Consider the following 12,799-nt stretch of genomic DNA (forward strand, 5'->3'; position numbering starts at 1 on the left):
CAGTACCTTAGTCTTGGAGATGAATGCCTGAGGCATGACCAGATTCACAGACTTACACGTGACAGGAGGTTTGTTCTGCGATCGATTCATTTTTCTTTACAGCAAACAATCAATTACACCTGAGCTGCTCGTCATCAAGTGACCTGCAGACTTGCCTCTTTGTCCCACGAATAAATCAATTTTGTGAGGGCTGCACGCGGAGGCAGGCCACCATCAGGATTTGGACGACCAGCACGCCCGCGTTCATGTTCCGACGCATCGCTGGTCTATCATATCGCTGCTGTGCAATGCTATATCTCACTTCGAGATGGGCAAGAATGAGTGGCGGACACAGCCATCATAGTAGTCGCTGCAAGCCTTGTGGGCACAGGAGCGAACGAACAGGTGAAGTCGAAACTGCTCCAAAGATCTCCAGCTTGATGTGGGTCTTCCACGAGCCCTTGAATTGCCCAGCCTCGCCAGCGTATACCCAACAAGGATAATGCAAAAACATGCTCATTCAGCGGCAATCTGACTCGAGAGGAGTTTCCATTACTGTCGTGATGGAAATGATCGTCACCTCGAGAGCAAAAGGCCTGAATCTTGCTCAATGACCATCAATGTGACGCTCAAGTGCATTGAATGGAAACCTTGGGACAATGTAAGGAGTGCACGCCTGACTTTCATGATGCAAGTTTGGTGATACTCGCTCGCATTGAGCAAATTGTTCAAAAAGCTCAGCAATGTCATCATCAGAATCTATCTATCTCTCTCAAACTCCCCCATGTCCACGCCTCACGCCCAATCGAAACTCTCGGTATGCAAGTAAACCTCACCCGAGCTCGAGCCCTTGAGAATGCCCAAATTGGCTCTCGCCACCGCATTCCGCACATCATGCTGCATCGTCCCGGGCCCGCAAACAAACACGCCGATGGAGTCTCCGTTCCCACAGCTTTTGCCCGTCTCTTCTTGAATGATGAGCGGTAGGTCCGGTCGGCCGCGGTATTCTTCGCCAGCTGCTTTGTCCGGCGACGAGCCTCCCTTTGCATCTTTGTTGTCCATCTCGATGTTGAGTTCTTCCAGTGAAGAGGATGCGGTCGAGTCGTCTGGACTTGTGGAAGGATTGTGGGTATCAGAATGCCTCTCCGCTTCGCCAGTCAGATAGACTTGCACGTCGATCTCGATCGCGGAGGTGTCGAGTGAGTACTTTCGCAGCAGCTCGTTGATGGCATTGTGATACCAGACACGGGTAGAGGTATCCCTGGTAGCCAGTATCACTCTCATTGACTGAGATCTGGCCAAACTTGAGTCGTTGGTGCCTTTCTCGAGGGCAGGCTTGCTCTCTTCTGAGGAGATGGTTTCCAGAGGTGCATCTCGCTGCATCCATGGCAGACTACGCCGAGCAAACTCTTCGATGAAGGACAAGGACCAGCCTGCTCCAGAACCACCGGCAATCACCACAAGTCGATCGCTGCCGTCGAATTTGCTCATATCAAGACCGCCATACGGCCCGTCCACTAGCACCGGAACAGAGACCCCCGGCCTCGATAAAGCATAGTTGTAAAGGCGTGCAGTGAAACCGCGCTGGTGACGGATATAGAAGGTCGCAGTCGACTGTCCGTCAAATTCCGGCAAGGAGCAGATGGTGAAGGGGTGGGATGAGAAGGCGTGAATGCCGAAACTTGTGAAGCGCAGGAAGCAGTGCTGCCCGAGAGCCCAGTCGAACTTGGCGGGGACCTCGATGCGAGTGAGGCCGTTGTCTTCGACGTAGATTCGTGCCTTCTGGTTGGTGCCGTGTTCGAAGATGGTGCGCACCCAGGCGAAGACGAAACACGGCACATACACTGCTGCGGTGGCGATGAAGTAGTCCCTGGCCATGTGTCAGTGGAAGCGTCGTTGCCGATAATGGCGAGATGGGGGCCAGACTCACCATGATGTCAACGTGGCACCGCAATGCCAGAATAGAGTAACGATGAATACGACCACTACGAGCAAATGCGAAGCTTTGAAGAACTCGTAGCCGAGAAGCTTGCTACAATGGAGTCAGCGAGGCACTTCGCCAGCCATGCAAGACAGAAGTGTACGTACCGAATCGAGCTGTGGGATGCAAAGGTGAGCCAAGCTTGGCAGATGATGGCGACAATGCCTGTCCAGTAGAACACAAGAGCGCCCTGGGTGAATTGTTCCACCATGATGTGGAAGCGGATCGAGTACACGATGAAAGGGAAGGTGTGCAGCAGCGACAGGATGAAGAAGGCATACGCGATCCATCGATGGAAGAATTGGAGCTTTTCGTGTGGTACGCCGGTCAGCAGGGTGATCCAGTTGGTCTTGGTCGAGGTTGCACTGTCGACGTTAGATTATGTGTTTTCGTCCTGAGGGAAGAGGCGTGACTTACAAGACGAACGGCATGCATGCCAGAGCCAACCATCCGGATCTAGTTGCTAGCGGCGGTGAGTGGCCGTAGGAGAGACTGGGCCAGTAGTACGGCTGCGGGACGAGATCCATGCCTGTGTCATCGGAGATTAGAACAACCATGCCATCCTCAGGACAAAGGGTACGCTGGAATCTTACAAAAGAAGTAGACGACTCCAATTGCTGCCAGAAGCAACAACCCAATGGGTGCCGAGTTCCATCTCAGGCGTTCGATGTGGAAGCCGCGGTAGGCAAGATATCGAGTTGCAGCAATCGTCTTTCGCCATAGTGAAGACGAATCTCGTTTCTTGCGTAGTACGGAGAGTTGTGTGAGGAAGTGGCCAATGATGAAAATCCCGATGCTACACATGAAGAAAGCGACGGTCGGCAAGGCGAATACGTGATCGGCTTGGTACCTGGCGGCCTTGTCAGTCGAATCGAATTGAATCCAGTTAGGCGAGTCTTACCAGAAATGCCACTTTTCCTGGTAGTATTCACACTGCTCCGGCGTGAAGCCATCGCAATCGAACGCACGACTCGAATGCAGTTCTGCAGTATAATCAGCATCGCGGTGTATGATCTTGCACCATGTACTACTCACGCAGCGGGTAGGAAAGCCAGGCCGCGACCTCTGCGTGCATGTGCATGATTGTGTCGCAAGGCTGAGGGTCGTGCTCTGCGTTGCTGGGGGCCGCTGGGGAACTCGGAGAAGGAAACGAGATTTTTATGGCGGAAAATGATCACCAGCGGGCTAGAGCAGTTTTTGTGGTCGTCAGGAGTCGGATATCCTACTCAGGAGTGGAGGTGAGGCCGTTTCACGAAACTTGCTCAGCTAAGACGTGAGTACATAAAAATTGGGTTTATGTGCTCACGGGGGAGGCTTGGCTGGTAGCCTTGGCCTGCCACGCTTATCGACACTTCGCTCGCGAAAGGAATACAAGGTCGACATGTCCGCATGCGTGTCTTGGTCTTTCCATCCTCACCTGGTCCATATCGTTTTGAAGGCGCCGCGCCTCCGGACACATTTTCACGACAAAACTCGCTCGGCCGGGTCAGCAGCATCGAGCCTTCTTCGATCCAGCCTTACCGCCGCCAACATGCACGACATGAGTATGACCATGTCGACTTCGAGTTCGCCGACAATGACCATGTCAGGAATGGCAATGGGCAGCTCAACATCATCATCGATGCCGATGTCAGGACATCACGGCACGATGATGGGCATGGACGCAATGGCCATGACCTTCTTCACCTCCACCGGAACGCCACTCTTCTCCATGCCGTGGACTCCAATGACCACCGGCCAATATGCAGGCACTTGCATATTCCTCATCGCCCTGGCCGCCATCTGTCGAGGCTTGCTGGCCATCCGAGCACACATCTTCGACATCTTCGCATCGCTGAAGCGCGGGCGGTACGAGAAGCCCGGGTTCGCGCCGCATATCGCTGCTGATGGCCCCGCTCGACCGTGGAGGGCTTCGGAGGCGGTGGTCGTTGGGACGATGGACACCATCATTGCCGGCGTCGGATATCTCTTGTGAGCGGGCTTCGTTGACACGACCTACCTTTGTTCAAGTGACTAATGTTGCATCAGGATGATTGCGGTGATGACGATGAACGTGGGCTACTTCCTCTCAGTACTCGCCGGCGTCTTCCTCGGCAGCGTCGTGTGTGGGCGGTTCATCGCGAGCTTTGGTAGCCACTGACGCACCCGTGGGAGTAACGAGACGTCACATGTGGGCATGATAACGAAAGGTCGGACGCAGGGGAATACACTTAACAGACAGTGCATGCATCGTGGCCGAGACCTCGTTGATGGGTCCTGTTCAGTGCCATTCGTGCTGGGACAGCATGTTGAAGGTCGCATCGCATGTCGGCCTTGGTGCTAGCGGCAAGGACGGTCCTTTAATCGAGGGGTACATGTACGCACCAAATTGTATCAGACCAGATCACGACTGGCGTCCGCCCTTTTCCAAACCGGGCAAGGCTTTGCTGCCTTTTGTAGCGTGTGCTCCGCACACGATGTCACTGTCTCGCCGCGGATACATGCAGTAATTCGTTGCCGCGATTGCCGCTGGTCTCGTATCGCGAGACGATCCCGCGATGCCGCCGGCAGGTTGTGTGGTTCGCTATGGTCAGGGAGAGGCCTTGAAGACGTGTGCGGAAGAATTGCAAGGCCGGTTCGATGTTGCTGGCGTCGTGCCTGCCTAATTAAACACTTGCCGCCAAGGTGCTGACAGATCGCGGCTTCCCTTTCGGTGCATTGCTACCCGAGCGAACTGTTACGTCACCCCGCGCGGGATGCGAGTGGACGCGGAACCGCACCTCAGATTCGGAATCCAACCATGAGGCTTCCACTCCTCCCGGACGGCTTTGTCAACGTTGACAAAGACACCAGACACCGGAGAGCGCACCGCGTTCGGGCCTCGATCCATCATCCTCGACTCCCGGCCGCGCCACACGTGAAATGCATGCATGTCGGTGGCAGTGTCGGAAGGCGACGAAAATAGAGAACTGTATAGCATGTCAGCACAGTCATCACTCCGTGCACTGCACCTCCAGGTACGGAAGGCAGCCCGCATGCGCCTCGTCGAGCAAAAGAACTGGCCCGAACTAAACTCGTAGCGCTATGCAGAACCGACGAACCACACGACCCGCGGCGCGGGACCACTTTGTTCTATCGGAGAATCGGCACTCTGGCTTGTGACCTTGTTCCCTACCTTGCTTCGTACTTTCTTCCCTGACCATACGCGACCCGCAGCACACGGGAACTGGCGCGCTCCCATCTGTACCATACGGGTGTCACCCCGGTTTGGAAGCGCCATGCTATTGTACTTGACTCATCTAAACCTAGCCCGTCGGCCGCGCGCGCGAAATCGGGCACACTCGAAACTCATGCCACCCGCTTCTCTCCTTCCAGAAGCGTCTGGACGACTTCTCCCCCGTCGCACTCCGCTGACAATGCATCATGGGACACCCGCCCGCGGCCATGTAAGCGGTGGCGATGCCTCTTCTTTATTCTTCCCTGTCCCTTTGCCGCTCATTCGCTCGTCAGTGGCCTGTCCGTCCATTTACTTTACTTTCTCTGATTCCTCCCCTGCACCATCATGCGCGTCCGTTCGTCAACATCTCAAATGTCTGCCGACTCGTCACCATATGAGGCAAATCGATCGGCACTACTAGGCACGGGCCTTGCGTCAATCTAGTTACTCTTCACTCGTCGGCACTGTGCGCGGACCACTTCATATCTCAGAGCACACGGACTTTGACCGCGCAGCAGTGACAGCGCTCTCTTTCATCCACCTCGGAACAGCCATGAACGACGATCAGCGCATTGCGGCCTGTCGGACAAGCGTCTCACAGATCTACCATATGCTCAACCACGCGCCGCAGACTTGGCGAAACTACGTCGATCTGGCGCGCTCGGTGATTGTCCACGTCGATGCCACTACCTACATGCAACGGCCTTCCGACGTCTCCGAACAAGCGTGGATGATCGGAGGCCTGCAGCAGCTAGCATTCTTGGACTCTGACCGTAACCTCGTTGACGACATAGCCGCGTGGTGCTCACGACAGTGGTTGGCGCTTCTAGAGAGAGACCGACACAACGTCGCGGCGTTACGAGGCATCGGGCAGTCGTGGCTGGTGCGCGCACAGCCTGTTCTCTCCCGCATCCACCATCTCGAAGGCAGCTCGTCGTCCAGTGGTGACTCTTCATCAAGGTCCGCAGGATCGGGGTCGGGATCTGCATTGAATCAGAACACCGCGGACGAAGTGACGACCAACGCGACGGCGGACGAGGCTGAGCGTAGAATCAACACGCAAGAGTATGTGGAGGCTCGACAATACTTGCAGCCGGCGACGGAGTATCTGAATCGAGCGGTCGCAGCGGCTACCACGCAGGAAGCACTGTCTGGTGATCTTTTGGCTACGGTGAGTGTCAGTAAAGAACACCAAGTGCGAAGATCTCTTCTATACTGACGAAACGCCGGCAAACGAAGACCGCAGAAGCCTTCATGTCTCTTGGCAACGTCAGTAGCCCACGGAACAATGAACGGCACTTCCACCGGGCTTTGCGACTGCTTCGTGCCGCCGCTGCGACACCCGACTACTCTCTGAACAGGTATCTTCAACAGTATGTAACCTCCAAGCCCAGACTTCTCACGCGTGTAGATGCTGACGGGAATACAGATACCTGGACGACTACGGTCGTCTCCTCGACTGAGCACTTCATATTGTGACACCATTGGCATAGCGGGTACGACGGCGGGCATTGGGACAAGACGCACAAGCATGGGACGACAAACAAGCATCTGGGCAAGGTTTCGCATTTGGGAGCGGGAAGAGTCGGGTTTCAACACAACATCAGCGGTCTGTGACGATTCTGTCATGGAAAGTCGGCGTGCGGGACACGTCGCTGCGTTAGAGGGCCAAAATGGTTGATCGACATCCGCCACGGGACAGCAATTGTCTCGTCGGCAACGAGGGAATTGGCGAAGTGCGGTTTGGGTTTCGTTGCGGATTATTAAGGAATTGCTTTCGCATCAGCTTTCGCACCTGACCAATTCAACGAATAACGTCCGTGCCGTTTTCGGCCGCTCGGGCCGCTCTCAAAGGTGTCCGCTTCTCGGAACTTCCAACAGACGACTTCCGTACGCTCTCATCATCTTCTCCTCAGCCATCCCCGTGTTTCTATCCGCACACTGCCTCAAACTCACCTGCGATCTGGAATCATCCGCTCTCTCACGTCTCGTGCAATTTGCAGGTCGGTGGCAAGCGGGTACACGCAGACCCGGTGCGCAATCAAGACGCTACACTTCCCCGACACGCACCACGAACGGCCTCGAACGCACGATTCCGACAAAGCAAGATGCTAGATGAGAAGGAGCTGATCACCCGGCCAATCGTGCCCGAGAGCGTGCAGCACAATGGTCGCGTAAGTCCAGTCAGCCTCTCGCGTCATCACCATTCCCCCATCTCCCAATCATCCCACCCACCATCCCTTCATGTCCGACAAGCCACGTACGCTAACCTGCACCTTGCCACTCCCAGACCGTCTCAAACATGCGCGCCCTTACCGCCTCGCTGTTTGGCGTCGCCGCCGGCACCCTAGGCCTGGAATCCATCCCCGGCTTCATCTTCTACTTCCTCGGCACCGCTGGCGTGTCCCTGCTGATCTTCAACTTGAAGGCCGACGGCAAGCCTGCGGCCTACTTTTACAATCCCTTTGGCGATCTCTGGTTCGGCGATCTGTTTGGCGGCCTGATGTCTTTTGTGCTTACCTGGACGCTGTTTTACGGGCTGTGCAAGGCGTGACGCAGTTGCCCCGGCTGGTGGCCATTGTGCCGGGTTCTGGCGGCATGTGATCTACGTGAGGCGATGCGACGAAGCTCAGGAGTGGCATCCGGTGGATTGCGCCACTCACGACTCCGTTCAGAGCGCTAGGCTACAGCTCCTGCGCCGCGGAGAGTTGGTGCGGAATGATGATGCAGAGTGGCGGGAGAGGCTTTGGTGCTGGCATGGTACTATCCTTGCTCGGGCAGTACCCCTTTCTCTGTCATGACGCCAGTGGCGTGAACAGGCTACGCTGCGGATGAGATCTGGATGCATCTCAATAAGCAAGACGGAAAGATCCGATGATGTCTGCTTGATTTGGAACGCGGTCTGCCATCGTGGCGGGCTAACGATGTCTTCGCTGGCGTTCTCTAGCCTCTCACTCGACGCATTCGTCATGCATGCAGCACGCATTGCAGCAGGGGACTTTTGGCTCCGCTTTCACGAAACCGCCGCCTGATCGACAAGTGGCGACACAGTGGCACGGAGCCTTCGGAGGGCATGTGGGCCTGTTCCAGCGGCTTCATGTCGCTTGGCTACTGTGTTCAGAACTGCCGACTGCTTCATTTGACTGCATTTCAACCACTTTGGTCGAGTGTGATGGGATGGACTATTTGCGCCGATTGCGTGGCAACAGGGATAATCATTCACTATCATGCAGTTGATCAATGTTCGTTCTCATACATCATCAAAGCACTGACCCTCAGACATGCCGTAGGCATGTAGTAATACGAGGTGTAGTAAGTAGTACGTGTAGTGATTGCGCGCCTGAGGCAGCATCACGTGAATTAAGCTTCAATTTGCAGTCGCGCGTCGGACGCGTTTCCCCGCGATTCAATACTTTTCCCACAGGCCTCCAAATCAAACAAGGTCATCAACCACTTTACCACTGCAGCCTTCCACAACAAATCGGACTGCCTCCCAATCCTACAGCGCCCATCCCTTATAGACACCGCCAATCAAGGACCACCACTAATCGCAAACATGCTGGAGGCACGACTGGAGCAGGCCGCTCTTCTCAAGAAGGTCAGTCGATCACGCAAGAACAAACAGTGCACACGAGGGAGCACCCTCCACTAATAACAGCCTCGACCCAGGTGGTGGACGCCATCAAAGACCTGGTGCAAGACTGCAACTTCGACTGCAATGACTCGGGCATCGCGCTGCAAGCCATGGACAACTCGCACGTCGCGCTCGTGTCGATGATGCTCAAGTCGGAATCCTTCTCGCCCTTCCGCTGCGACCGCAACATCGCGCTCGGCATCAACCTCACCTCCCTCACCAAGGTCCTGCGCGCCGCGCAGAACGAGGACATCCTCACGCTCAAGGCCGAGGATGCGCCGGACGTGGTGAACCTGATGTTTGAGGACAGCAAGACGGATCGCATGAGCGAGTATGATATCAAGCTGATGGATATTGATCAAGAGCATCTGGGCATTCCTGATACGGAGTATGCGGCCACCATCTCGCTGCCTTCGTCGGAGTTTCAGCGCATCTGCCGCGACTTGTCCCAGTTGTCTGAGTCTGGTAGGTGACACAAGAGGATGGGTAGAAAACCAGACACTAATGCATATATCACAGTGGCCATCGAATGTACAAAAGAAGGCGTCAAGTTCAACTGCTCGGGAGACATCGGCTCGGGCTCGGTGTCGCTCCGCCAGCACACCAACGTGGAAGACGAGAGCAAGAACGTGGAGATCAACCTCAGCGAGCCCGTCGCGCTCACCTTCTCCCTCAAATACCTCGTCAACTTCTGCAAGGCCAGCGGGCTCAGCGACCATGTCAAGCTGTGCTTGAGCAACGAGGTGCCGCTGCTGGTGGAGTACGCGCTGGCCAACAACAGCTACTTGAGATTCTACCTGGCGCCAAAGGTACGCGTGGTCACATTCTTACTGTCGCTTGTGAGAGGACTGTCACTAATTCCAGACTGCAGATCGGTGATGAGGAATAGATTGACCACTCTACCTCGAAACGATGCATGAGGGTGGAAAGGCGTTGCAATAGGATACGGAAGGGTCGAGTTGCCTAGAGCGGCAGGCTTCCAAGAGTTCATCATAGGTCATCTGCGCCCGTAGTGTTTTTAGTCGTCAACAGTTCAGTCTCAAAGATCGTAAATGTCGGCGCTTCCAAACTCCCACCTCCGACCCGGGAATTTCCCTTCCTACCGTTCCGACCTCGCCTTCCGATATTCGCTATCATCCTCGCTCTTCCGTGCTATTCATGGACGTGATTGCGCCATTGCCTATTGTAGAATTCCGACGCGACTCAGATGGCCAACGATGAAGTGCCAGAGACTCACGTTCTGGCCATTGCAAGCCATGTGGGTTGCCTCCTTCATCCGTTCATTCTTCACCGGGCGGCCTTCCCTCCGATCAGCTAGCTAATGCGCGATATCAAAGGTCACCTCCGGGTAAGTCTGTCCCATCAGGAATACCAACTGGACGGCTGAAGGTCGACGTTTGTCCAGCTATGTCGGCAACACCATGGCCACCTTCTGCATGCAGACGCTCGGGTGCGAGGTGTCGGCCATCAACACCGTGAATTACAGTAAGCCATGCGCACGTGACAACTCCCGTCCACGGCAGAGACCAACACCATGACTCCCCGCAGGCAACCACGTAGGCTACAAGCGCTTCAAAGGCCGCAAAAGCACCGCAGACGAAGTCGCCGAGCTCTACGCCGGCCTGAAAGATGCAGGCCTCAACAACTTCGACGTCCTGCTCTCGGGCTACTGCCCGTCCGCCGCGCTCGTCGAGCAAGTGGGCATCATTGCCCGCGAGCGCCGCCTCGAAGCTAACACCTCGCCCGGCTCCTTCTTCTGGATCCTCGACCCCGTCATGGGCGATAATGGCCAAATCTACGTCGCGGAGGAGACGGTGCCGGCGTACAAGAGCCTGCTGCGGGACGCGGATCTCATTCTCCCAAACCAATTCGAAGCAGAGCTGCTGTCCGACGTCAAGATCCGGGACTTCGACTCCATGCGTCAGGCCATCCGAAAACTCCACCAAACGTACCAAGTGCCGCACGTAATGATCACATCAGTTCGCCTACCCCCCACGCAAGCCAACACGCCATCGAAAGAGCCCCACCCAGCAAGCATGGCGAAGCTCTCCGTCGTAGGCTCGTCCGCCAACTCCAAAGGCGAGCCGCGCATGTTCCGCATCACCGTGCCCGCGCTCCCCGTCTTCTTCTCCGGCACAGGCGACATGTTTTCCGCCTCGCTCGTTGCGCGTCTCCGCGAAGCGGCGCAGCACGCCGGCCTCCTGCAGACGGAGCACTGGCAGTCGCCCGACGACGTGCAGAGTGCAGACCTCCCGCTCGCGAAAGCGACGGAAAAGGTGCTGGCTTCGATGCATATTATTTTGAAGGATACGGCGGAGCACTACGAGGTGGCGGCGGAGAAGTACCGCGACTCGATGGACAACCAGTTGAATTTGGGGCAGGGAGAGGAGGCGAAGGAGGCGAAGGAGATGGAGAGGCATTTGAGGCTGACGCGCGCGGCGGAGGTGAGGGTGGTGAGGAATGCGGAAGTTTTGCGCCATCCGCCGGACGTTGGGGAGTTTAAGGCGCAGGCTGTGGAAGAGGGAGACGTGAAGGGGGACCACGGTGAGGATGATGTTGCGGATGAATTGGGGGTGTTGAAAGTTGCTGGGGGCGATGGCGCTGCTCATCAGACGTAGATATATAGCTGTTGGAGTTCAAGCATCAACAATAGTGTACAGACAATCATTTTCATTTCTCGAAGCCTACATAAAACCTCGCCGCGCGGAAAGCAGTGCTACACATACGCCAAACCAACATCCCCGCCGCCAACCCATCTCACCTCCTCGCCGTCGGTCCACTCACACCCGCCCCAATCACGCTCGGCAGCGTCTGCTCTCCCATACTCCACAAATTGCCCACGGCAAACGAAATCAACGACACCATGCCCACGCTAAACAGCGCAAGCAGCCAGAACTGCAAGCTAATGTCTTTCTTCTGACACGCCGGCCCGCCCCAGTACGTGGTGCTCTTCTGGCCTTTCGAGTTCTTCACCACCGTCGCGGAGCAGGCGCAGGCGTAGCACGGCCGGCTGTCGTCGCCGTGGCTCTTGTCGGTGTAGAGGAGTTTGCAGCTGCCGTGGCCGGTGCAGTTGCGCGTCGTGGATTCGCAGTCGGATTGCGAGGTGTAGCAGGCGGGGAGGATGCCAGGGAGGGGGGAGTTTTGGCTGTTGTCCTGGCGGGTCACGAGGGTGGAGAAGGTGGTGGTATCTTGGCGTTTGGCGAGCGTTTGCGCGCCGGGCATGCTGTATCCGCTGGCCCATTGGTCTTCTGCGTCAGAGACGGCGGAGGGCGGGAAGACAAGCATGGTGATTGCGATGTGGGTGTTGTCGTTGCTTGCTGGGCTATCCACGATTCGCTGCCAAAACTGTTCCAGCTCTTGCTTGGAGCCCCGGATGAGTGTGAATCGGGATTTGGAGGTGAAGTCGTCGGCGGTGGCTGATGCCGAAAGTCTCTCTGGTGGAGGGGAGGGCCAGGTGTGCTGGATCTCGAGGTCGGCGAAGAGCTTGCGCGCGGATTTGAAGGATGGGGCGGGGGAAAGGCTCAGGTGGGTTGCTCGTTTCATCGATACTGTGCGCGTATGTTTGTTAGCATAGGGGACTCCAAGCAGCGTATGCAAGAGTCAGACGTACGTGTGTTCTCCTCAGTCTCCTCAGCGAGGATCGTTATCCTTCTTGTATCGTCTGTGCCAAAAAGTGGCTGCTTCAAGCCAAACTGGTTGACAGCCTCCAACACCCCCGATCTGCCCAGATCCTGCACATGGTAATCCTCCACTCCGGCTCTCTGGGCAAGCACCACTCGCGCTTCAACGGGTGACAGCACTGGCGGAGTATCTAAGCGGAGCTGGCGGGTAATCTGGTCGAGCAGGCCGCCGCTTAGTCTCCTCCCTGCCTCTGCGGAATCGTATGTGTAGAGGTGTGCTGTGGCCGCTGACGCCAGGCGAGCAGTCCAGCATAGCGCCGATATCGCGACGGAGGTGGTGAGCTTCATCTCTGCGCAGATGGAGATGGAGTGGTGAGGCTGGGTTCAAT

At 56.3% G+C, this 12,799-nt stretch overlaps 6 protein-coding genes across 6 annotated transcripts; 4 read left to right on the plus strand and 2 right to left on the minus strand.

The window, feature by feature from the left end:
• Nucleotides 1-611: 611 nt before the first annotated feature.
• Nucleotides 612-3,117, minus strand: BDY17DRAFT_298248 (ferric-chelate reductase-like protein). The gene is made up of 7 exons (XM_033733715.1): nucleotides 2,996-3,117; nucleotides 2,862-2,943; nucleotides 2,554-2,810; nucleotides 2,378-2,489; nucleotides 2,068-2,325; nucleotides 1,910-2,011; nucleotides 612-1,849 (listed from the first exon to the last, which is right to left on the minus strand). The coding sequence occupies exons 1-7, from the start codon at nucleotides 3,039-3,041 to the stop codon at nucleotides 775-777; spliced, it is 1,932 nt and encodes a 643-aa protein (XP_033588844.1). The 5' UTR covers nucleotides 3,042-3,117; the 3' UTR covers nucleotides 612-774.
• Nucleotides 3,118-3,319: 202 nt separating this feature from the next.
• BDY17DRAFT_298250 (Ctr copper transporter family-domain-containing protein) lies at nucleotides 3,320-4,365 on the plus strand. The gene is made up of 2 exons (XM_033733716.1): nucleotides 3,320-3,931; nucleotides 3,989-4,365. The coding sequence occupies exons 1-2, from the start codon at nucleotides 3,342-3,344 to the stop codon at nucleotides 4,098-4,100; spliced, it is 702 nt and encodes a 233-aa protein (XP_033588845.1). The 5' UTR covers nucleotides 3,320-3,341; the 3' UTR covers nucleotides 4,101-4,365.
• Nucleotides 4,366-5,400: 1,035 nt separating this feature from the next.
• BDY17DRAFT_157198 (uncharacterized protein) lies at nucleotides 5,401-6,942 on the plus strand. Its single transcript, XM_033729671.1, has 4 exons — nucleotides 5,401-5,622; nucleotides 5,675-6,333; nucleotides 6,396-6,529; nucleotides 6,586-6,942. The coding sequence occupies exons 2-4, from the start codon at nucleotides 5,710-5,712 to the stop codon at nucleotides 6,617-6,619; spliced, it is 792 nt and encodes a 263-aa protein (XP_033588846.1). The 5' UTR covers nucleotides 5,401-5,622; nucleotides 5,675-5,709; the 3' UTR covers nucleotides 6,620-6,942.
• A 516-nt stretch (nucleotides 6,943-7,458) lies between these two features.
• On the plus strand, nucleotides 7,459-9,679 carry BDY17DRAFT_317042 (proliferating cell nuclear antigen, C-terminal domain-containing protein; the record flags this gene model as incomplete). The annotated part of the gene is made up of 5 exons (XM_033736055.1): nucleotides 7,459-7,668; nucleotides 8,722-8,754; nucleotides 8,826-9,255; nucleotides 9,310-9,599; nucleotides 9,662-9,679. 5 exons carry the CDS (start codon nucleotides 7,459-7,461, stop codon nucleotides 9,677-9,679), a joined length of 981 nt encoding a protein of 326 aa, XP_033588847.1.
• Nucleotides 9,680-10,211: 532 nt separating this feature from the next.
• BDY17DRAFT_324573 (Ribokinase-like protein) lies at nucleotides 10,212-11,408 on the plus strand (the record flags this gene model as incomplete). The annotated part of the gene is made up of 2 exons (XM_033737216.1): nucleotides 10,212-10,275; nucleotides 10,339-11,408. The coding sequence occupies 2 exons, from the start codon at nucleotides 10,212-10,214 to the stop codon at nucleotides 11,406-11,408; spliced, it is 1,134 nt and encodes a 377-aa protein (XP_033588848.1).
• Nucleotides 11,409-11,455: 47 nt separating this feature from the next.
• Nucleotides 11,456-12,794, minus strand: BDY17DRAFT_353932 (uncharacterized protein). The gene is made up of 2 exons (XM_033738243.1): nucleotides 12,401-12,794; nucleotides 11,456-12,338 (listed from the first exon to the last, which is right to left on the minus strand). Exons 1-2 carry the CDS (start codon nucleotides 12,756-12,758, stop codon nucleotides 11,548-11,550), a joined length of 1,149 nt encoding a protein of 382 aa, XP_033588849.1. The 5' UTR covers nucleotides 12,759-12,794; the 3' UTR covers nucleotides 11,456-11,547.
• Nucleotides 12,795-12,799: the final 5 nt, after the last annotated feature.

The sequence above is a fragment of the Neohortaea acidophila genome (genome assembly GCF_010093505.1).
Source record: "Neohortaea acidophila strain CBS 113389 unplaced genomic scaffold BDY17scaffold_6, whole genome shotgun sequence".
Lineage (NCBI taxonomy): Eukaryota > Fungi > Ascomycota > Dothideomycetes > Mycosphaerellales > Teratosphaeriaceae > Neohortaea > Neohortaea acidophila.

Excerpts from the sequence above, each read along its gene's own strand:
- BDY17DRAFT_298248 (XM_033733715.1), bottom strand. The coding sequence starts at position 3,041 with ATGCACATGCACGCAGAGGTCGCGGCCTGGCTTTCCTACCCGCTGC. Across the intron at positions 2,944-2,995 it reads CTGGCTTTCCTACCCGCTGC|AACTGCATTCGAGTCGTGCG; the intron begins GTGAGTAGTACA and ends ATTATACTGCAG. Across the intron at positions 2,326-2,377 it reads GCATGCATGCCGTTCGTCTT|TGCAACCTCGACCAAGACCA; the intron begins GTAAGTCACGCC and ends TAACGTCGACAG.
- BDY17DRAFT_298250 (XM_033733716.1), top strand. The coding sequence starts at position 3,342 with ATGTCCGCATGCGTGTCTTGGTCTTTCCATCCTCACCTGGTCCATATC. Across the intron at positions 3,932-3,988 it reads GCCGGCGTCGGATATCTCTT|GATGATTGCGGTGATGACGA; the intron begins GTGAGCGGGCTT and ends ATGTTGCATCAG.
- BDY17DRAFT_157198 (XM_033729671.1), top strand. The coding sequence starts at position 5,710 with ATGAACGACGATCAGCGCATTGCGGCCTGTCGGACAAGCGTCTCACAG. Across the intron at positions 6,334-6,395 it reads ATCTTTTGGCTACGGTGAGT|ACCGCAGAAGCCTTCATGTC; the intron begins GTCAGTAAAGAA and ends CGGCAAACGAAG. Across the intron at positions 6,530-6,585 it reads CTGAACAGGTATCTTCAACA|ATACCTGGACGACTACGGTC; the intron begins GTATGTAACCTC and ends ACGGGAATACAG.
- BDY17DRAFT_353932 (XM_033738243.1), bottom strand. The coding sequence starts at position 12,758 with ATGAAGCTCACCACCTCCGTCGCGATATCGGCGCTATGCTGGACTGCT. Across the intron at positions 12,339-12,400 it reads GGAGACTGAGGAGAACACAC|TATCGATGAAACGAGCAACC; the intron begins GTACGTCTGACT and ends ATACGCGCACAG.